This window comes from Agelaius tricolor, unplaced genomic scaffold (assembly GCF_023055355.1).
Source record: "Agelaius tricolor isolate 1412-34295 unplaced genomic scaffold, bAgeTri1.0.p SCAF_20, whole genome shotgun sequence".
Taxonomy (NCBI): domain Eukaryota; kingdom Metazoa; phylum Chordata; class Aves; order Passeriformes; family Icteridae; genus Agelaius; species Agelaius tricolor.
Window position 1 is genome coordinate 10,491,518 of NW_027269280.1, and position 27,023 is coordinate 10,518,540.

The 27,023-nt window shown below is 45.7% G+C and overlaps 2 protein-coding genes across 4 annotated transcripts in view; one reads left to right on the plus strand and one right to left on the minus strand.

Annotated features, from left to right (window-relative positions):
- Positions 1-815: 815 nt before the first annotated feature.
- Positions 816-27,023, plus strand: part of RNF10 (ring finger protein 10) — a 36,126-nt gene continuing 9,918 nt past the window's right edge. Inside the window, exons 1-17 of one of the 2 annotated variants that reach the window (XR_011682004.1) lie at positions 816-1,363; positions 7,051-7,253; positions 10,118-10,317; positions 11,323-11,413; positions 12,436-12,620; positions 12,698-12,834; positions 14,270-14,430; positions 14,760-14,888; positions 15,044-15,302; positions 15,936-16,069; positions 16,603-16,720; positions 17,010-17,111; positions 17,598-17,732; positions 18,546-18,643; positions 18,873-18,933; positions 19,084-19,242; positions 22,794-24,646. Coding sequence is in view for 1 of the 2 variants with exons in the window: in XM_071445529.1 (XP_071301630.1) it covers positions 1,204-1,363; positions 7,051-7,253; positions 10,118-10,317; positions 11,323-11,413; positions 12,436-12,620; positions 12,698-12,834; positions 14,270-14,430; positions 14,760-14,888; positions 15,044-15,302; positions 15,936-16,069; positions 16,603-16,720; positions 17,010-17,111; positions 17,598-17,732; positions 18,546-18,643; positions 18,873-18,933; positions 19,084-19,242; positions 20,138-20,214 (2,409 nt within the window). In the remaining variant the exon portion in view is untranslated. Of the gene's footprint in view, positions 1,364-7,050; positions 7,254-10,117; positions 10,318-11,322; positions 11,414-12,435; positions 12,621-12,697; positions 12,835-14,269; positions 14,431-14,759; positions 14,889-15,043; positions 15,303-15,935; positions 16,070-16,602; positions 16,721-17,009; positions 17,112-17,597; positions 17,733-18,545; positions 18,644-18,872; positions 18,934-19,083; positions 19,243-20,137; positions 22,386-22,793; positions 24,647-27,023 lie in introns of those variants that run through there. The other variant, XM_071445529.1, reaches the window with a different exon arrangement.
- POP5 (POP5 homolog, ribonuclease P/MRP subunit) lies at positions 22,708-24,266 on the minus strand. 2 transcript variants are annotated; one of them, XM_071445532.1, is made up of 5 exons: positions 24,186-24,266; positions 23,971-24,113; positions 23,750-23,899; positions 23,162-23,245; positions 22,708-22,983 (listed from the first exon to the last, which is right to left on the minus strand). In XM_071445532.1, exons 1-5 carry the CDS (start codon positions 24,203-24,205, stop codon positions 22,880-22,882), a joined length of 501 nt encoding a protein of 166 aa, XP_071301633.1. In that variant the 5' UTR covers positions 24,206-24,266; the 3' UTR covers positions 22,708-22,879. The 2 variants fall into 2 exon arrangements, with proteins under 2 accessions (XP_071301633.1, XP_071301632.1); XM_071445531.1 differs by having other exon boundaries at positions 23,675-23,899.

Genomic DNA, 27,023 nt, shown 5'->3' on the forward strand with positions numbered 1-27,023 from the left:
TCTGTTTCTTATTTATTTTCAAATGTGGAGGAGCAACTTTGTTAGAAAGTTGAAGGTTTTCTCCCCCTCAAATCCAGAAGATCTAAACACTGTGGTAACTACACTCACAGCTTGGTCAGTAATTCAAAGAATAGACCTAAATAGGGAACAACCAGGTGCTAAAATAAGGCCTTTATGAGGATTTTCTTAAAATAATATTTATAGAGGATTTGTTTGAAATGTGTAAAACACAAATTCCTGAATTTGTTGATCATACTGGTGTTACAGAGCACATGGCCTGTGCATACAAAACTAGCAGTGAAGCTTTTACTTGAGGGATGTACATTCAGATCATGGTATGAGTTTAGGGGGTAAAGATGCCCTTACATTCTCCACCTGTACTTTTTTTAAGAAGCTGGGAATTGCTCTCCCACAGAACTTAAAGCTCTCATCCCCAAAACAATGGAAAAAGCATCAGGAGATGCATTCAAGAATGCATTTTAAAGGTTAAAAGAAATGTCTTTAGGATCTGAGTTGCCTTGTGGATTGTTTCCCCTTTGAGGGAAAAGTTAAAAAAAAACCATCACTTCAAGTAGGCCTGATGAGGTATTTTTTTCTTTTCTTTTAACTTTCACGGTTATTTTCTACAAACCGATGGCAAGGATTTTATACCAGATGATTTTCCATCCTGCTGAGGGGAGGGCGATCCCGTCGGTGCCGGTGGGGAGCGAGGGGCGGGCTCCGGGCTCGGTGCAGGCCCGGCCCCGGCTCCCGGCGCGCCCCGCGCGGCCCAGGACTACAAATCCCGTCATGCCCGGGGGCCCGCCCGGACAGGCTGCATCCGGGTCTGGCCACTGCTGCGGGCGACTCGTCGCCATTACGGGGCAGCGGCGGCCGAGCCGGGGCCGGTGCGGCGCCGAGCAGCCGGTGGGTGGCGGGGTGGTGCCGACCCCTCGGGCGGCAGCAGCGCCGGGCCCCGCGGGGCTCCGTGAGCAGCTCTCCTTTCCCCCGCGCCCGGAGCCCCGCAGGCCCGGCCCGGCCTCCCGCGGCCTTCCCCGGTTCGAGCGGAGCAGCGAGAAGATGTCGCCATGAAGGAGGCCGAGTCCGCGCTGCGCCGCCCCCGCCGGTCGCCCCCGCGGGCCATGAGCCTGGGCCCCCGCCGGCTCCGCCAGCGCCCGTCGTGCCCCCCCGCCCAGGGCCGCCGCTCGCCCGGGGCGCCCGTTGATGCTGCAGAGCCCGCCCGGCGCGACCCCCGCCGCCCCCGCCATGGACAAGAGCAGCCCCTGCGGCTCCGGTGCGCCCGGATCCTCGGCCGGCAGCAAAGGGCAGCAGCCGCGCTCCGCCTCGGCCGGGCCCGCCGCGGGGGAGTCTAAGCCCAAAGGCGGTGAGAGCGGGGCGGGGGCTCCGCGGGGAGCGGGGGTGAGTGGGGGGCTGCGGGGACAGGGGCCTTGTGCCGCCCTCGGGCTTGTGCCGAAGCTGAACTTCGCCGTGCCGGGTTGTTTGTGTCTCAGTTGCGTTTCATAGGCGGCGTTTCAGGTCACTGCCTGTTTTTGATTTCTTTTTCCTTCCTGTTCCGGCTCTGCTCGCTGTTTGGCGAGCTGGGATTCCTACTCTCTTCTTCTCTTAAGGATTAATGCTTTATCTTCGTTAGTATTGGAGTAAGCAGCTTGAGCGCTAATGCCCCGGTGCTATAGTAGGAACATACATTCCCCAGTGCCTGTGAATAGAGCCCTTAACTTTATCTTGTACCTGTGCTGTTACACCTCACCGAGGGGGTCTGGTATCCGTACACAGCGTTCCCCTTGCCCCGGTGTTTCAGTGACCTCCTGCTTTGGGGGAGCTCAGGGTTTGCTGGCTGTTGTTTGCTCATCTGGCGTTCAACCCAAAGTGTCTCACCTGGGATTGCAAACAGCTGCTTCTGCTGACAGAGCAGTTTGTCAGAAGCCAGTGTGGTTCCTGTCATCATTTCAAGGTAATACCTAAGCCCACATAGCTCTCTAAACTTGTTTAGGAAGAGAGTGAGTGTATGGGTGTTCTTGACAACCTTTTTTTTTTTTTTTTCCCCTAAAACCTAGAAATGGGGCAGTAGTGATTAAACTTGGTGATTTTACTCCTGAAGTATATGAGGGAGTGTCAACAGGTTGCTACACCACCATTGCTGTACTAATTTCCTTCCTCCTCAGTGGTTTGTTTCAGCTGTATTACTTGAGGCCTCTGAGAAGGCAGCATTGCACTCCAGAGGGTTAACAAAATAAGTATCTTGGAGGTGTTTGTTGACTCCTTTTTGGACCTTCTAAGCATGGTCATTTCCTGGGTAACCAAGTATTACCTGCTCTTCTCCTGTATTAATTGGCCTTCCCCAGGATTGACAGAAGTGGGACATGGGAGGTGACTCAAGCACAGCTCCCCAGGTTGTGGTATAACCGTGCAATTAAAACGAAATTTTAACTTCGAATTCAAACACTTGGAAGTCTTTTTAAGAAGAGCTTTTTCTGTCCCTGTCTTGCCAAGAGACACCTCCGCACTCCAGCCTCTTTTGTAGTGGTGTGTGATGCTCTGTGGAGGACTGTTCACAGAATACAAACGTCCTTCAGGAAGGGGTTAAGATGATTTGTGCTTTGCTGGTATCCCTTCCTGTAGAAGACACAGTATCTGGACTGAGGAAGGATGTAAAAGGCCTGTTGTTCTAGCCCAGAATAAAAATGTTAAAGGATTTTTGTGGAATGTCACCTTTCACAGGTTTGAAATAATGGCACTGGTAGCACAGGAGCAGTGGGGAAAGGAATCCTGATGATTGTTCTCTTCTACTCCAAAACTTTTAATTCAATAACCACCAAAGCTTTTTAAGACCTCTTTTTTTTAAATAAAACAGAGGAAAATTTTGTCATAGCACAATTCCACTTCAGTGATACTTGTTTCCAAACTACAGTGGAGGGCAGAGGGATGAGTTGCTTCCTTTACAGGGCATCAAAGAGAGCCGGACACATTAGAATCTCTTTTCATAGAAGTTTATTTAGGAATATCTTAACTGGAGGGTACTGAAAACTAAAACAAAAAGATTCCCTTGATGAAATTAGGGCAAACGACTACACAGGATGCAGTTGGGCAAAACTGTAGCTATGTTTTCATAGCTGTTGGCTGTAGGACACTGGCATGTCACCATATGTAATCTGTTTCTGGAGCTCCTTATCACTGTCCTTGTAGCTCATGTGGTGCACCCCTTAAAAGACAGATGTATGAATATATATAGGCTATATATAATAAGAACATATTTTATATATATACATATATATGAATATACAGGTATAGGATGTGTTCAGGAAATCTTGCATCTCCTCTGAAATGGAAGGTAATCCTATGCACCACAGACCTTCCTCAGATGGTCACTGGGTTAAATCCAGTCAAGCACTTGCCATTTGATGCTTTCCAAAGTTACCTGCTGTAACTGTCCAGCTGAGGAAGTAAAGAAATGCATATTCCTGAGCCCTTATGGTAGCTTCTGTTTCTCTTGTAGTGCAGCTGGAAATTGGCTAAATAGAGTACTGTATTCCCATGTATTTGTGGAAGTTTGATTCCTCCTATCTTTCAAATTTGACCTCAGAGACTAAATTAAACTGAAAGTTTCTAACAGAAAAGTTTCTTTATGTTGTATTAGTGTGCCAACAGGAATCACATCCAATTAGAGTGGGATAAAGTAGCTAAGGCACAATAGGCTTGTTGGGGTTCTCTGCAGTCCTGTGGAGCTGATGGACAGTGTTAGCTGTCACAAACCTTCCTGGGCCTTATCACACCCAGGGCGAGCCTGCTTGGCTGGGCTGTGAGAGCTCAGTCACCTCCTGCTCACTGGGGTGTTTGCCTTGGCAGCAGCAGTGGCCCCAGTGTGTTTTCATGAAACCACCCTGTGGCTTTAGTGTGATCCAGACCCCTTATGCAATGCTGCTGGCTTCAGCACAGCTCAGCAGAAAAGAGGGGGAAAAAGGTGGAAGGAAACAGCAATTCTCACCCCAGCAGCAAGCCAGTATTGCAGCTCCAGTGCACAAGTGGTCACCTGCAGCTGCTTCTAATGCTGTGAGCTTCATCTCCCCTCTCTGGATCTTTGGAGATACAGGTCCTCGAGCAGCAGGAGAAACCACAAATCTCAGGGCTTGCTCCAGAATGCCAGAACAGTTTTATTGCTAGTGTTTTTAAATTATACAGGCAGCATTTTTTATAAGTCTCTTGGAGTGTGAATGGGTAGATAAATCTACATAAATTATATACATATATATGTATAGGTTGGGTGCCATGAAAACAGCAAAAGGACTAACTGAGGACCTGAGTGAAGAGTGAATACCTCACCTGCACACTCTGGCTGTTGCTAACTCCTCATTTGCCAAGACAAGAAACTACCAAATCCAAACTTACCCTGCTTAAAACTGGGATTTCACAAGAGAGGATGGCAATCTTCCACTTTTCTCTGTGCCAGAGTGCAGCCTCTCCTGTCCTGCCCTTTGTGGGAGTGCTGGGATGGATGATAGAAAGCAGAGAGCTGCCTGACGTGTGGCATGCTGGAAAGGTTGGAAGGGACAGCATTGCTTAGTTTGGGGTAGGAAAAAGCTGTTCCATGTGCAGATGCATTCTCCAAGCTCCTGGCTGTCTGCTGACCAATTTCATTACTGCTCTGATGGACCAGGATTCTGCTGAGGTCAGTTATTCTGGTGGTGGGGGGGCGAAACTGCCCATCTGTAAAATCAGGTGTGAAGCATTGTTAGACTGTTGTAGGGTCCTTTTTTAAAAGGCACAAGTGGAGTTCTTTCCTATAAAATGTGAGAGTCACTGAAGTAACTCCCAAAGGCTCTAGGAGGTGCCTTAAAAGGACCCATAGTATGAGAAGAATGTGTGTAAACTATCTAACTGACAAAGCTGGTGGTGAGTAACTCGATTAAAACTTTAAGTGGCTGGAGATTCTTCTGTCAGCTCCAGGGCTGAGCTGTTCCGTGTTCAGGGACTTGTAAACACCCACTTTAGACTGACTTTTTTGAGTTGTTTCTTTTCACCATTTGAAGATGGCAGAGAAACTGCAAAGTGGTACAGGCATGTGCCCCTCTAGTGCATTTGCTGAAATTACAGATAGAAGCGGGTGGCTGAGCTCTAAGCTGACAAGTTCTGCTCCTGATTAAATGAAGGAGTAGTCTAAACTGCTTAATTATTTACCAGAGACTCTTGAGGTGCTGGTTATTCCTTTGTCCCTACAAACATTCTCAAAAAAGGTCTGTCTAATCATTCAGCCAGACCTGGTCACACCCTCAGTGCTTGGCAGCTTCTGGTGTGTTTTTTCCTGATAACACTCAAGCCATGTCCTTTTAGCCTGATGTGCATTAAAGCACTGCCAGCTTTGCAGGCATGTGTTTAACTTACACAGCTGTGGTTCTGACAGAGTTGGTTTAATTCTGAATTAAAGGATCAGCCTTTTGAATAGCAGAGTAAATTACCAATTCTGATGATGAAGTTTGTCTGCAATATGGGCCTGTCACATCGTGTGAAAGTAATGATAGTGTCCTGTTTTAGCTGTCACTGCAGCCAGAGAAGTCTGACAAGTGCAAGAAACAGCAGACCAGCACAGAACCTGGTCCAGCCACTTTTATTGCTTAATTTATTCTTTAGAGGTTGGGTCCTCAGTGATACACAATAACACACAAACCATGCTGTTCTCAGCTCACTTTTTCTGGGTGATGCAGGTGGAAGAAAAAACTTCAAAAAACAACAACAAAAGATACTTTATATGGATGATGCCATTCCAGCTGTTTTAAATGCTTGGGTAGATGGGAAGTGGTGCTGGGAAAGGGAAAAATTTGGAGCACTGGCAATGAAACTGCCCATATGAGAAATGTGATCCTGAATCACAGTGATGTGTTTGCCTGCCATGTAAGATTTATGTTAAGGGGTGGGGAGGAAGACTGCAAAGTGGGAATAGGGGAACTAATAGGCTTTTATAAACTGCAGCTAGATATTGTGTGAGTTGTTGCTGTTTGTGTAATGTTTACTGAGTATCCAGAGTGACTTTGGGGCTGGCTGCTGTGGGTAGATGACTTGTTGGGCCTGAGGAGTTTTGTTTCTGAGCTTATCACCATACTCTGCTACAAATAAAACTTGGGGCAGGTGGTGGAAGTGCCGGGTTAAGCACCCACAGCCTGTTGTGTGCTTGGGCAGCTCTGATCTTGTGTTAAGACTACTGGAAATGCTTTCATAGTATTAACTTTGTTCTAGCAGTTTGATTTAGCAGCTGTTGAGGCACAGAACACCCTTCTCAAGGCTGGATTGACTTTTCTGCTCTTTATTCCTGCAGTTTTTTGCTTTGTGCTTCACCACTGTGTCCTGTGTTAGGGTCAGTGGTGTGCCAAGTGCAGTTTTTGGCAGACAGTTGTTGTTGCATAGGTTGGTGGACTTTGTACTTAGATCTTAGGTATGTGCCCTGCAAGGCCACAAAGCATTTGGTTTGTGCTTCAAGATCAATTAGCATTTTTTGGCCTGATAACATAAAAGTATTTTTAAAACAGAATTAGATCTGCTGGGATCTTTTAAGCAAAAAGTGCAGAAGTGATTGAAAACAGGCAATGGAAGCCTTCAAGAAAAACTCAGGCAGCACTGTATTTATACAGTGTATTTTATGTGTGATAAATATGATAAATGGTGTGTTTTAGGCAAATTAAATGAAAGTAAATAACTAGTTGTTGTCAGTCCTTGTAATGGGGTATGAATGTGTGGCATGTGATGTTAATGTTTATAGCTTAATGTACCAGGTCACACACTAATATTTTGTGGTGGCAATTGCAAATCTGAAAAAAAGAAATTCAACTTTTCTATAAAATGTAGAGCACAGCAAATACTTTCTTTTAAACTCTTTGACCAGCTCTTTGGACAATGATGGGAATTAAGTGGTTTGGGTTGCTGGGGGATTTAGTGTCCTGATAAACACTACTCTTAAGATAGTGGCTGAGGTGAGCTCATCTCTGAGGTGAATTTAGCTGAGGTGCAGTACTTGGGGCCAACTCTGAGGCTGCTGATCTGATCCTTCTTTTCTTTTCCTTTTAGATGGAAAGAATGCCAGTGGATCCAAACAGCGTTATAATCGAAAAAGAGAAACTTCATATTCCAAAAATGAGAACTTTTCCTTTCAGTCCCGTCGCTCCAATTCACAGAAAAGCAAAGCTTTTAACAAGATGCCCCCTCAAAGGGGAGGCAGCGGCGGAAGTGGGAAATCTTTTAGCTCTTCTAATGGTGGAAGACGAGATGAGGTGAGAAGTGTAATGCCCTGACTCCAAGGCCTCCTCTCTTGGGATGAGAGGATCACCCTGACCTGCCTAGATAGGTCTGCTGTGTTCAGTTCTGGGTTGGGAAGGGTGAGAGTGATAAGAGGTGCTATCATTGTTGAGATGCCAGAGGGAGTGTGAGCAGAGCAACTTGGCAACTACAGAGGAGTGGCAACTACTGTTCTTTGCTCTGTGTGGTGGTGTTTGAGGGTTCCCAGGACGAGGGAAGAGATGAGAATCTTGACTCCATGTTTCAGAAGGCTGATTTATTTTTTAATGATATTATATTAATAGAAAACTATATACTAAAAGTATGCTAAAGAAAAAAAGAGACATCAGAAGGCTAGCAAAGAATGATAGTGAAAAACCCGTGACAGACTCAGAGCCTTGACACAGCTGGACCATGATTGGTCATCAAGTAAAGACAATCCACATGATGCCAATCAAAGATGCACCTCTTGGTAGACCATCTCCAGACCACATTCCACAGCCATCAGATAGTTATTGTTTACATTCTTTTCTGAGGCTTCTCAGGAGAAAAATCCTAGCAAAAGGATTTTCATAAAATATCACAGTGACAGCTCTGCTCTAAGAAAAAATGCCATCTGAGGAATGGGTGCCAAGACAGGCCATGTACACGTGACAGGGGTCCTTTGTGAAAATATACAGTGATACAGTTTCACTGTCCTGTCCCTGCTGGCCATGCTGTTTTCAGTACAGCCCAGGTGCCACTGGCTGCCTTGCCCACCTGGTTCATGTTCTGCTGCTGTTTGCCAACACCCCCAGGTCTTTTCCTGATGCTCTTTTCCAGCTGCTCTTTCCCAGGCCTGGAGCATTCCAAGGGGCTGTTGTGACCCAGGTGTAGGACCTGGCACTTGATGTTGTTGAACCTTGCACCCTTGGCCTTGACCCATCAGTGCAGCCTGTCCAGATCCTCTGCAGAGCCTTCCTGTCCTCCAGCAGATCTGCATTCCCACCCAGCTTGGTGTCATCTGTGAACTTGCACAGAGTGCCCTCAATCCCCTTGTCCTGATCATTGATAAAGACATTAAACAGGACTGGCCCAAATACTGAGCTCTGGGGAACCCCACTCATGGGGGCCCCAGCTGGATGTCACCCTCTGTCCCCAGGGCCCAGCCATCCAGACAGGTTTTTACTTGCAGTGGTTTGCTTATCCAAGGCATGGGCAGCCAGGTTCTTCAGGAGAATGCTCTGAGAAACTGCCAAAGGCTTTTCTAAGGTCCAGGCAGACAGCATCCACAGCTTTTCCCTCATACACTGTGTCACCTTGTCATAGGAGGAGATCAGGTTAGTCAGGCAGAACCTGCCTTTCATAAACCCTCCTTGGCTGGGCCTGGTCCCCTGCTTGTCCTGTACACACTCTGTGATGGCTTGAAGAATAATCTCCTCCATAACCTTGCCCATCACAGAGGTCAGAGTGACAGGCCTGTAATTCCCCACATCCTCCTTCCAGCCCTTCTTGTAGGTGTGTGTCACATTTGGTGACTTCCAGTCAGCTGGGACCTCCCAGTTTGCTGGGGCTGCTGGTAAATGCTGATCACTGCTGCCAGCTCCCTCCCTCCCTCCCTGTGGGTGGATCCCATCCAGCCCCATGGCCTTGGGGGTGTCTGGGTGGCACAGCAGGGCACTCTCTGTTTCTCTGGAGTGTGGGCTTCATTCTGCTCCTTGTCCCAGTCTTCCTGCTCAGGGGACTGGGGACCCTGAGGTCAACTGGCCTTACTATTAAAGGCTGAGGGAAAGAAGGCATTAAGTACCTCAGCCTTTTCCTCACCCTTTGCCACTGCTTCCTTCTGCATCCAGTAAAGCATGGGAATTTTCTTTAGCTCTCTTTTTGTAGCTGATGTATTTATGGAAGCATTTTTTTGTCTTTTACAGCAGTGGCCAGATTAAGTTCTAGTCAGGCTGTGGCCCTTCACTTCTTTCCCTGCACAACCTCATGACATTCTTGTAGTCCTGTTGAGTTCCCATCCCTTCTTCCTCAGGTCATAAATTCCCTTTTTTCCTGAATTCCATTTAAAACTCTCTGTTGAGCCAGGCTGGTCTTCCCTCATTTTTTGGCACAAGAGGACAGTGTGTTCCTGTGCCTTTAAGATTGCTTGAAGTATGTCCAGTCTTTTGGACTCTTTTGCCCTTCAGCACTGCCTTCCAAGGGACTCTGCCAACCAATCTTCTAAACAGGCCAAAGTTTGCCCTCTGAAGATTGAATGTGTCCAACCAACTCAGGGGCACAAATTTACAGGTGATAGTGGTATTGCAAAAGTAATTGTGTTGGCAAGGTAAAACCAGATTGAGGCTTTTGTGCTGATGTGGATCTAAGTACTGTAGAGTGTTTGTAGGCTTTAACTGATACTCTGGTTTTTCAGTGTTGGTGGATGAGCAGCACTTCTCACCCAGATCACTGGCTGAAAATTCACCTGCTGCCTCTGCTGAATTTTGATTTGTTGCTTCATTACATGAAAACTAACCAAAACAAGTACAGCCCGTGCAGTCAGTAATCAGGCTTGTATTACTGTCTAGTAAAAGGGTATTGTCAGGATTTGAGCAACTTCTTCTTGACTGTGTTTTGCCACCTTTTACATGTCTTTGTGGTTGCTTTAACTCTCTCCTTCTTTTGCTCAGTGTGGGGTCAGAGCCCTGAGTTCTGACTTTCAGGTTCTCATGCATTTCTAACACAGCACTACTTGATTTACAGAACAGGGATGGGAGGAGGTGAGTGAGTAGATGCTGCATGTGCTGTGTGCTGTCATGGATGGGGCCTGGATGTCCACCTGTACTGATGGCTTTGCTGTGAACTCCAGCAATTTCTAACCAGTGCTGTTCTCTCTTAGGTAGCAGAGGCTCAACGGGCAGAGTTCAGCCCTGCCCAGTTCTCTGGTCCCAAGAAGATTAATCTGAACCACTTACTGAACTTCACCTTTGAACCCCGTGGCCAAGCAGGACATTTTGATGGGAATGGACATGGCAACTGGGGGAAAAGGAACAAGTGGGGACATAAACCATTCAACAAGGAGCTCTTCCTGCAGGCCAAGTGAGTGGGAGATCCACGGGGCTCTTAGACTTCTACAGAGACATGGAGCTGTAAGGGGTGACAAGCCAGGGAATTGTGTTTGGGCTTGACTCATTGTCTTGTCTTTTCCAGGATGAAATTACCTTTCTGTAGTGTTTTTAGTGGTAATGACTATATTTTAAAGGGATGTTGTCTTTGCCTATTTGCAGAGGTATCTGTTGGAGTGAGTCCTTTAGATACAAACAAAAATCTTCTGCTCAAATTTTCAAGCACGGCTTTGGGACACGACACTCCTATTTGGGAATATCTGTATAGTTCTTTATAGAAGATGGTGGTTTTTTCCAGAAGTTGCTTTGTTGAGATAGAAGTCATAGCAGTTGCTAGATGAAAGTTAATCTGAATTTTTAAGTCCCAAAGGCAATTACTTATATGGGCCTTAGTTCTTAAAATGCTGGTTATTTTATGGGCTCCAGAGTATGTAGTATAACCCAAATGATGATAATATAGTAACCTAGCAGCAGAATTCCTTTTTGACTGGAAATTTCCCCAGAATATGAAGTGTGTTCAGGACATCCTATCTCTGATAATATTAAAGATAAAAAGTATTTTCAGCATTGATGCTTCTGATTTCTCCATAATGTTTTGTGGCTTATTGTAGTGAAGTCTATTTGCAGGAACCCCAGTAGCTGTAGTTTTTGTGACAGGATTTTTCCCCTTGTGGATTCCCTGTTTTTTAATAGATCCCCATTGCAGCTGACTGTTTCCTACACGTTTCTGGAAAACCAGTCTGCCCGGCTCATTCTGTACTTAGTGTGTGATGTTGTGTCTAACTGAAATTAGACACACCTGTATCCTGAAAAATCTGAGTGTGAACTGAACTCTTGATTTCTTGTTGATAGAAGTTACTGACTGCATCCAGCAGTTTGCTGCTGGACAAAGAAGAAGCTGAGAGAATCCTATAGGATAGTTCTCAAAAAGTTTTTAGAAACAACTGAGTGGATCATCTGTCTCTTTGCCTTTCCCCAGCTGCCAGTTTGTTGTCTCTGAAGAACAGGACTACACAGTCCACTTTGCTGATCCAGATACCTTGGTCAACTGGGACTTTGTGGAGCAAGTGGTCAGTTGTGATGGGCTAGATTTTTTTTTTCCCCTCTTAAGAACCTCAACCTGTCTTTAACTACCTCTTTCCCTCTGTGATGTTACATAAAACTCATCTGTTTTTGAGTTGAGGCCTTTTCTGTCACTCCCACAATACTGGGAAAGATCTGTCATGGAATGAATTATGAAATACTTTCATGACAGGAAAAGAGAAGTGCTAAAATCTATTAGGAAAATTAGCAGCTTCTTCTTGCTTTCGCAGATGGGAGCTCATCAAAAATAGTATCTGACATTCTGTAGACAGAGTCCTTGTGATCGAGATATTAACAGAAAACTTGGGCATGAGTCCACAGAAGAGGACTAGAGTGTAGAATTTTGAAGAATTATTCTGTGCATAGGTGGCCTATCTTGCCTAGCAACAAAATGGAAAATCTCTTGGGAATTGTGGTCAGAAGTTTTGGGTTGCCTCAAGCAGCAATTTATATCTGCCAAGACAGTCTGGTGCATGGTGTAGGTGGAGAGGAGGTAGGCTTACTGTTACCTGTCACTACAAGAGAGCTGAAAAATCTAGGTGCTTGCTTGGCAGTTATGTCTCTGCCACACAGGGAAGCTACCAAAGTGTCTGACTAGACCTAGCATGTTGATGGAAGTGGGTAAGTTCAGTCTCACAGTTACACAGGGCTCCACAAGTCTGCTCGTGGGAGAGGCCACAGAGCTTGCTTGCCTTCTCACTGTCTGAATTCACATGATGGGGATGCTGCTAACTCTCAGAGATGATGAATACCTGAGGGGAAACATAAGACTCACTTTTTAATGTCATTAGAGTAGAAATAAGACATAAGATATAAGATGGGTTGCTTAGAAGGTTATCCCATGTGCAGTCTGAAGGTGTTAGTTCACAGTGCACTAATTTCTTGGTAAATAAACAGAGCCTAAAGAGCTGGAAGATAATATATTAGAGTAGATCTTACAGGTGGCTTATTCTGGATCCCAGGAACTGATTTCTGAGTCTTGTACTGTTCTTCTCATGTGCCATTTCAGCGAATCTGTAGCCATGAAGTGCCCTCTTGCCCCATATGTCTGTACCCACCCACTGCTGCCAAGATCACTCGCTGTGGGCACATCTTCTGCTGGGCATGTATCCTTCACTATCTCTCCTTGAGTGAGAAGACCTGGAGTAAGTGTCCTATTTGTTATGGCTCTGTCCATAAGAAGGATCTCAAGAGGTGAGATGATATTAATTAAATCATGCATCTTTTTGCAATGTTATTTTTACACTGCTAACCTCCTCCGTACATTGCAGTGTTGTTGCTATGGAAACACGTCAGTATGCAATTGGTGACACCATTACAATGCAACTCATGAGGAGAGAGAAAGGTGTACTGGTAGCACTGCCCAAATCCCAGTGGATGAATGTGGTTCAGCCTGTTTACATCAGAGGTGAGTGTATCTCAGTCCTGGTGGTTGGAATCCTGTTCCTGACTGTGGGCCAGGATTTGTGTAGAGACAATCGACCCTGGCTGCCAAATGTGGAATTTAGCAGCAGAAAAGCTTGATGACCACATATTAACCATTTCTACTCATATTGTTTTTCTGTAAAGGCTTTAACTTGTGTGCTGTGTCCCTTCAAGTGACTGAACTCAGACTCCTGCTTTCACAGTCACTGCTTATAGTTTGATGTGTCCTTTGTATCCTGCAGTCATTGGTGTGACTCTTACTGCTTTTATTGGCTCTTCAGTGTCCTTAACATTTTTCCTCCTGACTCATTATACAGCTTCACAAAAATAACTGTCTCTGTCTCTAAACTATTTCAAGGCTGTAATCTTCAACAAGGTTTTCATCATCTTCACTTACCAACTGAAGTCAGTGAATGCTATGGGGAAATAATCAAAATTATTGCAAACCTTATTCCAAACATCTGTTGCCTGACATCTTCAGTTTTCTCCAGTTAAGAGTGTGACTAACTCATCATCATCTTATATGTTAGTATAGCAAAAATTTTGTGACTAAAGAAATAATTTTACTGAACATTGCTGCTTTGTGGGCTGTCTTGGCTCACTTCATTTTGCAGTCACATTTAGGAAAGGCTGCATGCATTTAAACTCTCTGGAAGAAGTCTTCCAACATGTGATGGATATCCAGCATGCAGGCTGTGGTCTTTCTTACATATTTCTCAGTATTTGAAAGTAGGGGACTTTAAGTATTTTCATAAAACAAACAAAAGAACAAATATGGGATTTGAGAACACTCTAAAGCCAGGAAATTCACCATTAACTTGGTGTCTGTCTGTAGACAAGGTTGGACCCTTGGGGAGCAGTGAATATAGGGATTGTGTTAACATGGGATGCTGTGGTTGCTGTAAAGCAACAGCAATTCTTTATTTTACTATTTTTGCTGTGCATCTTGTAAAAACCTCATAATGATGTTTTATATGGATTTTTAATACATATGGGCTTATGAGCTAGTTTGAGCCAAGCCAAGGTGGCTTTGCAGAAATTTCCAGCAGCAGTATTTTTGAGAGAAGAGGAAGAAGCTGCAGACTGCATTGTTTCAGGAAGCTTTGACGCCCTCAAGGCTTCTCAAAGGTGATGCTCCTACAGTGTGGAAGTTTAGGCTTCATTTCTACTGATGTGTAGCAACTCAATGGTGAAGTGGCAGATGAGCTGCTGTGTGGGGGAGGTGTCAGAGCAGCTATGTGACACCAGCTTGTGATACAATGGTAATTTGTGGAGTCTGTATCAAACTCTTGCTGAGTGTTGTCTGCCTTGAGGGATTAACTCCCAAAAGTGAGCAGTAACAAACTTCAGAAGAAGCAGCACTCCAAACTGGTGGCTCTACATGCAGATATTAATGATTTGGTGCTCCTTCTGTGCAGATGACCAGCACAGTCAGTATTCAAAGCTGCTTCTGGCATCCAGGGAGCAGGTCTTGCAGCTGGTGATCCTGGAGGAGAAAGCAGCATTACTGAAACAGTATGAGGAAGAAAAACACACCCCAGAAGCCTGTTTCATTGAGGCAGCTATCCAGGAGCTGAAGGTAACAACCTCTTGGGAGCCTTCTGGTAGCTTGTTTTTTAAGAGTTTGCAGAGCACCCTTGTTCTGCTGTATGGATGGTGGTGGGTGATTATTCTGGTCTCTAGCAAATTGCCGGTGTTTGATGCTGGAGTAGCATTATACACCTTGGAGGAGACTGTAGCCTTTGGGCCCCAGGTATCTGATGTGGTGTTCAGGATAACACAGCAGAATGGTTTTTATAGGATGGTATTCCAGTAAAGGAATGCCAGAGCAAGGCTAAAAATAACTATAGGGGTGGTCTCCTGGCTTAAAGGGCAAATTGAAACTTGATCCCTTTGGATGATCTCCAGGAGCGAGAAACAGCCCTGTCTGCTGACCAGGATAAAAACAATGGCATTGCTGGAATCAGTGCAGCTGTGGAAGAATTGGTCCTAGAAAGCTCCAAAGCTGTGGAGCCTGCTGTTTCCCAAGAGAAAAAGGTGGGTGACAAATCTGCTCTAGCAGATCCTGTTAACACTTAATTCTGGCACCTCACACTGCAGTGTGTGGGGAGCTCGTGCCAAAGATTTTTGCAGAGATGATAATCTTTGAAGTAGGTGGTGTGGTACTAACTCTATACTCTCTGCTGTGGTAGTGTGATGTGGAATATCTCTCTGCATTTGATGAGGAGCTTGTGGAGCCTTCCTCTGACCTGGCAAGTTCCTTTTCACCTCCTGTGGAAGTAGAAGAGGCAGTGCTGGATGAGGAGGAAGTACCTGAGGTGGACACTGTAGGAGAACCTGTTATGAACACTGTAGAGGAGCCAAATCCAGCTGAAACAAGCTGCCAAGAATCTAAAGATACAGTTAGCAGTGGACATCTTGGCAACTCTCCTTTTTACTATTTTTATCAAGGTCAGTGCAATGAAATCTTTGGCAGAAATGCCTCCTTTGGGGCCCTCCTTGAGGAATGTGTTTGTTACTTCATTAGATGCAGCTAACCCCTGTGAAATAAAAGTCCTACAGGAACTCAGAAAGGAGCTTTAATTTTATTCGTGGAGGATGTCCTGAGGTGGGGAGAAGGGTACTGAAAATGAACAGGCAAGGAAGGAGTGATGATGATGTGTATTGTATTTGTGGGGTGCCCTCGTGGCAGGAAGGAATGATGAATCTGACTCCATGTTCTGAGAAGGCTAATTTATTATTTATGATACTATATTATATTAAAGAATGCTATACTAAGCTATACTAAAGAGAATACAGAAAGGATACTTACAGAAGGCTAAATGATAGTAGTGAAAACTCGTGACTCTCTCTCCACAGTCCTGACACAACTTGGCACTGGTTGGCTAAAGAGTCAAAATAATTCACAGCAGAAACCAATGAAACAATCTCCAAACACATTCCAAAAGAGCAAAACACAGGAGAAGCAAATCAGATAATTATTGTTTTCCTTTTTCTCTGAGGCTTCTCAGCTTCCCAGGAGAAAAATCCTGGGCAAAGGGGTTTTTCAGAAAATGTGAATGTGACAGATGTGTTGCCTTTCAGCGGAGGATGGGCAGTGCATGTACCTTCACCCTGTGAACGTTCGCTGCCTTGTGCGTGAATATGGCAGCTTGGAGAAGAGTCCAGAGAAGATAACTGCAGCTGTGGTGGAGATAACTGGCTACTCCATGACAGAGGTAGTTATTTTATCTTCTTACTAATTAAGGGCCTTGTTTGAGCAGGTTGGTCATCGTAGAGGAGACTTGATTCACCTCAGTAGTAAGAAATAATAAATATGAATGGGTAGGGATGCTAATCTGTGAAGGGCTTCTGTGGAACGTGCTGGGCCTTATGTTGCTTTTGATAAGTAGGCTACAGTATAGATTTTTTTTTTTTCCTGGAAGGTCCAGTACAAAAATAATCATGTTGCAAGTCTGGTATTGCAGAATTTATTCCAGTGATGTGAGTGAGAAGGGAGGAAGACGTGAAAATCAGTAAGCAAGCTGATGTAACTGCATCCAAGTCTGATTATGATGTAGCTGGTGGAGATCTTGGAACATTTGATTCTGACTCAGGGCATCCATCATGTGTTTGTAGTTTTTAAAGTAACCATTGTGTCACTGGTGCTATTTTTTTCTGTTTGATTTGATGACTATTGTGCATTCTATTTCTGTTCATCACCATGGCTGCCTCTAGTCCTTGTGGTGATAAATCACTCTCTCTTTGTCAGGATATAAGACAGCGCCATCGCTACCTCTGTCACTTGCCCCTCACCTGTGAGTTCAGCATTTGTGAACTGGCTCTGAAGCCACCTGTCATCTCTAAGGAGACTTTAGAGTTGTTCTCAGGTTTGTAGTTGTTCTTATCCCTTTAATGGTAGAAAAAAGAACATACTTTAGAGCTTTACTCCTCTTGCACCACCTGTCTGGTGGCTGCTGGACAGAACAGCCCCAAGTCACTGTTTCATAGACAGCAGTTACAAAAAGAATAAAAAATCCCAACTGCTTGGAAAAGCATATGTTTTTGTAAGCATATTTTGTTACTAATGTGTTATAAGGTTGTTCTCAGAGCTGGAGGAACCCTTGCCAGAGTATTGGTGTGGGTTTTTTGATATCCAGCATTGTGCATTGCTCCTAGATGACCTTGAGAAGAGGAAGCGTCTGCGGCAGAAGAAAGCTCGCGATGAACGGCGGCGCGAACGCAGGATTGAGATGGAAGAGAACAAGAAACAGGGCAAATGTAAGTCATGATGGCACATAACTGGTGGATTTCCAGTCATATTTGGTTGCTGAGCTGATTTCTTGAGCTACAGGATGAACTCTGAGGCCTGTAGTTTGTAGTGTGTACTTCGAACAAGATTACAAAGTATTAGGAACAATGTCTGTGTAATGAAAAGCATAAGCTGTTTTAGTCAGGATGTTAAGTGATGTTATGCAATTGCTGCATACTTGTGCATTTTGGGAGGGATGGAGGGCATTCAAGGGCACAGTTATCTCCATGGTGTACATAGCTCTCTGTTTTTATAGTAATCACGATGTAAAGTGAAAAGTGAAGAAAGCAAAAAAAGGCCCAGAAACTGCTTCCATCCAGCAGCAGGACTTGTACTGGTCTCCAAATAGAGGGTGGAAAGAAATGAGTTGGCACCTCCTAGACTCCTGAAATGACTTGCATATTGACAGTCCTCCCCCACGTTGTGTAGTGCTTTAATTTAAAATCTCTTTCTAGATCCAGAGGTCCATATTGCTCTGGAGAATCTGCAGCAGTTCCCTGCTTTTACCTCTTGCCCTGGAGAAACTGCCAGCGCTGATCATCAGGGCTTCTGTCAGTCTCCTCTTGGCAGAAGCCCTGTGTCTCAGACAGGTGAGATCTGGAAAAACACATCACATCTAGCTCTTGATCATTCTTTTGGGATCTGTTGCTCAGGTCATCATGCTAAACTTTCTCAGTATTGATCAAAGACAGCTTCTTTTCAGAGAAGCTCAGCTGCTCCATCCCTGAAAGTGTTCAAGGTGAAGTTGGATGGGGCTTGGAGCAACCTGGGATAGTGAAAGGTGTGCCTGCCCATGACAGGGGGGTGGATTGAGATGGTCTTCAAGTCCTTTCCAACCCAAACCATTCTGTGATTCTGATTCTTTCCTAAGCTGCCTGTGAGATAATACACAAAAGGCAGACATGGTTAAGAAACATTCTGTTCCTTTGTCTGCTTTTTGCTGCCTCTACCTTGACAATATGAGATCTGCACTGTAGTTACCCCATCTTTTACATAAGGCAGAAGAAAGGAAACAATTGCCCCAGAAAGGGAAGAAAATTGTTTACCAGGAAAACACTACTGGCATTTTTTCTATCATCTCCACCTTCTCCAACACATTATTCTAAAATAAACCCACAAAAAGCCCCCTGCCCCAGCTTTCCAAAATAAGTAAACAAAACCCCTCAAGCAAACAAAAAAAACAAACAAAAGAAAACCACAGGCAAACTTAAATTTTCCTTAAATAAAAAGATTGAGGAAATTTCAGAGATCCCACTGTGTGACTTATGGATAGAACCAATGAGATCAAAATGAGTAATTACATAGGATAATAAAACTTTATTTCTGTTACATCCTGATAAGCAGCATAATGACTGCCTTGGCCAAATGCAACTGGCTTTAATTCTCAGTTCCTTTCTCTGTAGAGTCTATTCCAACTCCACTGTCACCTGCTGCCAGCCAGGTCAGCCCATTGCTCTGTGGAAGCTTGGAAGAAGAGTCTCCCTTCCCTTCCTTTGCCCAGGTAAAACATGTAGAAGAGTGAATCTTGTCAGAATTTCCTGTGTCTTAGTTGGGGATTAGGCTGAGACTGTAATTGCTTCCCCTACAAAAACAATGTGGGATAAATGTTAGGGAGACATCATACGGTTTGAGTGCTTAAAAGAGGTTTCTAGATCTTCTTGCCACTTAGGGGGTCTGCAGGATTGTTCAAGTATGTGGAATTTAATCATATCCTACAACTGTTTTGATAGATGTTGAGAGTTGGAAAGGCAAAACCAGAAACGTGGCCTAAACCTGCTCCAAAGACAAGAGGTAAGAAAATTTGATATTAGTACTTCAGGTTCTTTACCATCCACCTGAATGTGAGAAATCTTGTAACTTCAAAAGAAGGATATGGAGTGTGGAGGGGCATTTGTGTGGTGGAAGTTTTATACAGCATTCTGCACTCCTTCCCTCTTTCAGATGAGAACACTCTGGCACTCCCTGTGCCTGGAGAGAGTGATGGAGAAAGTGACAGCTCTGACCGGATACCTGTGCCCAGCTTCCAGAATTCCTTCAGCCAAGCTATTGAGGCAGCCCTCCTGAAACTGGACAAACCGTCCACAGCTGATCATTTATCAGGTAAAAGGCAGGGGGAAGGGCAGGAAAGCTTTCTGAAGTGAAAAAAAATGAGCATTTCCCCTTTTTCCTCTGGGAGAAGTGAAAGCAGCAATTTTGGGGACCAAAAATTGGCCAGAGAACAGTTCTGAAAATTGTTAGGTTGTGGTTTCTGAACAGCTTGACTAGGGCTTCTGTCAGCCTAAAGCAGCCTCTTAGTGAGAGCTGAGATCTCCAACTAGCAAAGAATCCTGTTAGGACAGAGATGGCTTTTTACAATTGTATTGGCCGTGTCTCTACTGGAACCTAAATTAAGCTTTATCTTAAGGAAGTTCAGGTTATACATTTCTAAACTGTAATACCTGAGCTGCTGAACTACCACTTCAGTTTGACCAAAATGTCCAGGTAACTGCTAGCTAAAATTTCAAATTAGGGAATGTGAAACAAATTGAGGTGAACTTAAACCTGGTGCTGGATTGTGAAATTTATTTTTAATGCTCAGTTCTGATGTTTAGCTTTGGCTTCTGTTTGGAGACTGCACTGGATGATGGAGACAGTTGGATGGGAGGGCCTGGGAGTTTCAGTGAAGTGTCTGCTCCACGTGTGGTTTTTTTGGACACTTATCAAAGTGATACTTGTTGGAAAGGCAAACTGCTGCACGCTGCAGTCCCAGGGTCTGCTGTTGCAACAGCAACTTTACAATCATTAAGACATGTTTATAATTGTGTTTCAGATGTGATGGAGTCTCCCTTAGTTCATCTGCAGTAATTTTTTTGTTAAACTACCTGGTGTTCATTAAATTTGTAGTAAGTGTTGTGGATCTGTAGAAGCCACTTAAGCCAGGGAAGACCATTTATCATTTCTGTGTGATGTTCCTGTTCCATGAAAAGAATGACAGTATTATTTTAATTCTTCACAGAGGAAAAGGGAGGCAAGAAAAGAAAGAAACAGAAGCAGAAGCTATTGTTCAGCACCTCTGTTGTTCACACAAAGTGATTCTGCTATTCAAGAGAAGTTTCCTCTCCTGGTTTTCTTTTAATTTTGCTTTGTTTTGCTGCTATAGTTTAAGTATTTAAATTTGAACAGCCTAAACTTGTTTTTCCAGGATTTCTAGGGGCTTCAGGAGGAAACCATGATAGTGTATGTTGAAGTAACATGTTTTGATTCCAACTGCTCAATGAATTTATACTGAAACAGAGTTTTGGAAGTAACAACCCAGAGACAAATCTGCCAAGGCTTCTAGTTGCTGAGTCAGTCCTTTGGGCCTGATAAGCAGTGTGAAAGTCCTTACAGGTGTGTGGCACTGCCAAAGTACTGCAATATTACCCAAGAGAAAAGGCAGAGAACCTTTATTTTCCTGTAATTATTCATGGGCAGAAGTCCAGCTGACTGACAGTAGTGCTGTTGCAGTAAAGCTGTCAAACTGCTCTCTTGAGAAACTGGTTTTGGCTGCACTGGATACAGGCAAAACAGCTTATTGGCTTTAGAGTGTTAGCTGCTATATCTGTTCTTTTTCTAAAGAGCAAGAATTCCTCCTGTTCTCCTGGCTTGGAAAGATAAAAAGCTGAGGTGAGTGTAAAGCAGAAATTGGCTACTTAGTTTTAAAGTGGCTTGATGATTTTTGTATTTCAAAATGGCACTAGCGGTAGAAGGAACCTCTCCTGACTTCTCTCAGTTGTTCAGGTCTGTTTTAATGTGGGTGAGTGAGGCTGCTACTTTTTGTTTGTTTTTTGCCAACCATGGGCTACTCATTTTTTTAACCTGATCATCTAGAATAAACACTCCCCTCTAGGGCTCCTGGTAACCCTCTGAATGATGGTTTGACACTGGCTGCTCTTGAGTTGGAAGAACACAACTGATAGCTGAAGTCTGTAGATAACTTTTACACCCCAGCAAGAAACTGGAGTTCTCTTGTGCTGGGCTGAGGGCCTGTATGCGCTTGGTTCTGGGATTTAAGTTGATCTGTGCTATGAACATGTCTCCTCTGGACCCCTCCCTGCTCTTTCTTTGGGTGGTCACATTCTGCACTGCTTGTGGTTTGATTTGAGCTACTGAGTTAAGTGGTGTGGATTTTGTTGAATAAAATGAATTTTAGGTGCAATGTACCAGTCAAGGCCAACAGTTGCAATAAATCAAACGCACACACGCTCACAGTGCTGCAGCTGAACTGTCACAGCAGCCTGGAGCCCTAGAACATTGCACAGGGGCACATTTTACCTTCCTGCTGGCAGAATTAATTGCAGGGCACTGGTAAAAAGTACCACTGAACTTAGGGAGGGAGACTGACAGTGTCTTCTGTTGTCTTCAGCCCCAGTAGCCCAGGCTTCAGTGTGCTCTGTCCCTCTGACACTGATCTGAGCAGGAAATGTGTGTCTGAGGCACCTGGAGTCGGGTATTCCAACACCACTGGTACTCAGTGGCTGTGTCCCTGTTTAAAAAGCTGCTGTCAGTACATGGGTGCTTGATTTCAGAGCAGCAGGCTCCACATGTGTGCCTCATGGGAAGCTGGTACCAAAGAGTCCATCAGATGTGGCTGTCAACCAGAAAGAACAGGAGAGGAGGGAGGTAAAGAATACTTCAACTGCTGCAGGAGGATAGAGGAAACACCTGCAGGACATTCTTTGAAAGCAGCTTGACTTCACGCTTGGTCACGACTAACCCCACTCAATGAAAGACAGGACAGCTTGTCAGGGGACTGACTGCAAAGAAACTAAGACAGGATACTTGACAGTGTAACACATCTTGCTGTCAACACTTTAAATGCATATGGGAAAACAATTGGTGAGGGCAGAGAAAGCAACTAAGAGATTCAAATATGCAGTGAACTGTGGTTACAGCAAGTCATTTTAAGCTAAGGAACAGGAGTAACAATACTTAAGTGTCTAACCAGTATCTGTTGTGTTCTGTTATCTCTGCACATTTATAGTCAACTTTTCTTTGCATTGGGAAGAGAGAATAGCTGGAGCTGGTGTAACTCACCTCCACATGTCACAGGCACTAGGATAAGGGAAGTGATGTGGGCAAGGCAGGCTGTCCCTGCTGCAGGGCTGTCCCCACAGGGACAGCATCTTCCATTGTATCTTGTTTTCCTATGGATTCGAGATAATACCAGCAATGCTACTTTCCTGTAACTGATTGGTGTAAACTTAATAAATATCTAAGCAGTACTTGTACCTATGAGTTTTATAATGGGGGGATGGAGTTGAGTCTTGCACTCTGCCATACATTCCATGAACTCACTGCTCCTGTGTACACAACTGGTGCTTTTCTCACTCAAAACAGTGGTAGCCCTGTGGCTAACAGTGCACTTAAAAGTAAAAAGCAGATGTTAATGCTTTTTGTATGCTGAAGGAGAATAATGACAGTCCTTGTCTGTGCCAACTGCCTAAAGCTCCCTTCTACCTCAGCATGAAGAACACGTTGAGCTGCTGCACTCCTCAGAAGGGCAAGTGGTTTTGACTCCTGGAGTGAAACAGGCAAATAACCTACTTAAGTGAAATAATGTTTTATTTTTTTAAATTTAAAAACATTTGGAATGCAGAATGAAGTCTAAATCTGAACAAATGCTTTTCCAGTCCCCTGCACTGCTTAACACTGAAGATAACCAGTCACATCTTGACTAAACGAGCACAGAATAGAGGTGAAGAGTAACAAGTGACATTCAGTCTGTCTCTGTGCCATCATCATCCTCCTCATCTCCACTTTCAGACTGCTCTTCTGTAAGGGAACAGCTCAACAAGGACTTCTGTATACATTGTCTTTCCTCTGCAATAGAGAAAGCAACAGAGGGTTAGTACTTGATCTCTTCACAGACACTGGACTCTCCTCTACTTCTAAAGACAGAAACATTTCTCAGGCCAGGAATTCAGAAGTAGCCCAGCATATCCTACAACAACCCCAGGAATTGAGGCTACATTTTAGGAAAGTGGCTGGAAAAACTCACCTTCATTTGTACAGTTTTGCAACAACCTCAGCAGCTGTGTTCTGTTATACTGAATCAGGAATTTCTGACATGTTCTTATGGTACCTGTAGAAGTCACAAGAACAGCATGTAACAATCAACACAACCAAATGTTTCAGAGCTGAGTGTGTATTTTCCTAAAGAGCATTGTATCAAGTGACAAATGCTCCAGGAAACAAGATTGTTATTGTAAATGCTACAAAGGGGCTGCAGACTGCTGCACTGCTGAGGTTAGGTGGTGGAGTAATAATTTCAAACACGCAGTGCCTGTTAGTTCCCCTGGGGGTTAATTTTGACAATACAGAAGATACTATACTTTGAAAATATATTTTAAAATAATGTAACATGGTATTTGCTGCTCTGGTTTTGTGATAAATGTAATGAAGCTTCAAGCAAAATTAACGAGGCTTTCAAAAAAAGAACTGCTGGTGCCTGTTTCTTATTTAGATCCGCTGAAAGCAGTTGCTGTTATTAACACAGAGGAATGTGTCGCACCCAGAGCAGCACCACGGCGTCGTGGCAGGTTATGATTAAAGCTCCATCCTCCCCCCGAGCCCGGGGGCTCCTGACCTCCGACGTGCAGGGTGTTGAGGAAGCAGGGGTAGCGCTGCCCGCGATTCTCCAGGTGCCGCACGAAGGGCAGCGCGGAGCACAGCAGCCGGTACGAGTCCTTGCGGCAGCGCAGCAGCACCGTCCCGGTGTAGGCGTTCAGGTACTTCACTGCGGGACACACACGCACGGTGAGCGGAGCAGGAGGGACCCGCGCCCCGGGGCCGCCCTCTCCCCCGCACCTGTGAAGGAGATGGAGCAGCACGCCAGGCCGTAATCCCCGTGCACCCGTGTGATGGCGTCTCTGATGGCGAGGTTCAGCACGCGGTCCTCGATGCACTGCCGGCACCGCGGGTCCTCCGAGACCACCTCGCAGAGCACGTACCTGCGGGACAGCGCGCTGTGAGCGGCGCGGCACCGGCCCGGACACGGCACCCTCGCCTCCCGCCCGCCTTACCTGTTCTTGAAGCGCACCATGGCGGCGGCGGCGCGCGGCGCGGACGGACAGTAGGCCCGGCCAATGGGGAGGCGCCTCCGCGCGCTGTAGCCAATGGGCGGCGTGAAGGGGTGGGGACAAGGGGAGGACAGCGCGGCCCCGCCTCCTTCCGTGGCTGCGCGTGCGCGGTGCTGCCGCGAGCTGCCCGCGGGTCACGGAGCCAGAACCGCTAAGGGTGGAAAAGGTCTGAGGTCGTCGTGCCCATGCTATGACCAGTCATCACCGTATTAGCCAGACCACGTCCAGTCTTTCCTTAAACACCTCCATCATCCTGGGTAGCCCATTCCTGTGTCTGATCACACTTTCAGTGAAGAAGTTCCTCCTCATGACCAACGTAAAATTCCCTTGGGGCAGCTTAACACTGTGTCGCTTGTTGTCTGGAGGAAAAGCCCGATCTCTACGTGACTCCGGTTCTCTTTCAGGTACTTCTAGAGAGCGATAAGGTCCCTCCTAAGCCTCCGCCAGGCTAAACACCCCAAACTCCCTCAGCCGCTTTTCACAAACACATACACTCCAGACCCTTTCCCAGCCCCGCAGCCCTCCTCTGGACCCACTGCACTGTTACTGGAGGAAATCCTGGCACGCTCTGGCTGGGGTATATCACACCTCAATATCCTTCCTGAACTGGGGGGCCCAGAACTCCACAGAGCCCTTGAGGCGCGGTCTCAGCAGTGCCGAGTCCGGGGGTACGATGGCTCCCCGGTCCCGGCGTTCCCACCATTCCCGGCACACGCCGGGTCCCGCTCTCCCTCCCGCCCTCCGCCAGGGGGCGCGCGCGGCGCGCGGGCCGGCCTGAGGGGGCGGCTGAGGGGCGGCGGGAGCGCGGGGGCTACCGAAGGTCCGATGCCTCCCTTTAGTCCCTTTCGCTGCATTGCACCGACCCGCCCTGGCCGAGCCCCCCCCTTATCTTGTGCCTAAAAAGTCTAAATGAGGGAGATGGGACGTCTCCGTGTGATGGGAGCCTCGGGAGGTCCGGAGGAGGCGGGCGAGTACCGGCCCCTCGAAGGCCTCAGCAGAGCGTCCAGAGCCTCCGCGGTGCTCCTGGAAGGGCTCTGTCTTTGCTACCCTCAGAAAACTGCTCCAGTATTTGTAGCTCCTCAGGCTCCAGGTATTTGGGGTTTGGGACATGTACTAATTAATGATAACAGCTAAGAAAATTGTGGAACAGAGCTACTTCCTATAATTATTTCTGTAGTGGTGTCCCAAACTGTGATGTGTGACACTGTTGAGGAAGCAGGGAGGGCTCATTGAAAAGATCTGGTAGGAGAATTAACTGAGGAGAAGGGAATGAGGGGAATAAGGGAAAAGATGTGAGGTAGATATCTGAATGTGAGATGGGAGAAAGAGTTTTGCTGAGGTTCTTGGAGCCAAGTCGCATAGGAGTGCTGAGACACTGTAGATTAAGTGAGAACTCATTGCTAATTCAGAGTGGAAACATCTTTAATGACCTTCATTCTAGACACAGAAAACAATGATAAAGCCAGTGGAAATCCTGTCCTGGGTGATAAACTTCTGCCCTCTGAAACAGATGCCTGTTCTGCTGCTCTCTCCCCTTGGCTATTAACTCCCCTCCTTCACCTGTGATCACGTTTTCAGGTCGTGTTTTTTTCTAAGAACTGCAAAATGTGAGTTTCCTGGGGAGAAAAAAGCTCAAAGCCCAGCATGGACTTTTAAGAGACCTTTTCTCTTGGGCCACAATCAAAGGGACTGGGGGCAGTTTTGAAGCTAATGCAGATAGGAGCATTTTCTCGATGAGAGGACTGCATTGCATTGATCTTTACCATATTGCTCTGTGTTTTAGTATCCAAATGGGGATCTAACTGTAATCTGTTCCACTTGTCAATACAATGAGCTCCTAGGTGATAAGCTAGTCTCACATTTTTGAACAATATTAAAGTCCATGAAGATTCCCATTGATTTTCTTTGTGGAGTGAGATTCCACTTTAGGCTTACAGTTGGCCTACCAGGTATGTTTCCCTGCTGCCCCTGTGTTTGTGGTGGCATCACCTATCCTGCCTTCCAACAGGGCTCGGGTTGCCCTGTGCTGCTCAGGTTGCTTTTATCCATCCCCTCCTTTATTTCCTTCTTGCAGAGGCACGCTGGGCTCTGACAAGCAGAGCATGTGAGTGCACTCTGCCCTGTAATCCAATAGGACATGTGCACTGTGCATGCTACAGGCTGGGCCCTGTGTACAGCACAGGCCTCTGCTTTCAGTCCAGAAGGCTGATGAGGAGAGACATGATGCAGAGAGCAGAGCTGTGAGATAGCCCCGTGCTGCTTCGTTTCACCCAGGGTATTGCCTTAGCTCCCTGCTGTTGGTTTGGAGGATGCACAGAGCAGACCTGAGTCTCCACAGCTCCCTGCACAGTACAAGGTGTGCAAGTCCAGTCAGGCATCCTGGTGTGCTGAGCTGACAGCACAGCACTGAAAGGTTACAACATCTTCACATTTGTTTTCCCATCTCCTCACTCTCATCCTCTGCCAGCTCTGCTGTGTGGATTCCAGTGTCAGGGATTCAAGGGACTATTGCAAGTGATGGTGAGTTTTACATGCAAGGTGGGAAAGAACTGTCTGCTAAGAAAAAATCTGAGAGAGAAAAAAATAAGAAAATGCTATTTAAATGGAAGAATGGGTCAGGAGACCTGCCAAGAGAGAGGCTGGATGTCTCTCCTGCAGACTGGGAGAGAAAATGGCCTTGGGATATCTTATCAAATAGAGGTTATGGAGGACAGAGCATGCAAGGACAGGGGGAAATAACATGCACTGTCTATAGACATTAGAGACAATTTGTAAAGCAGT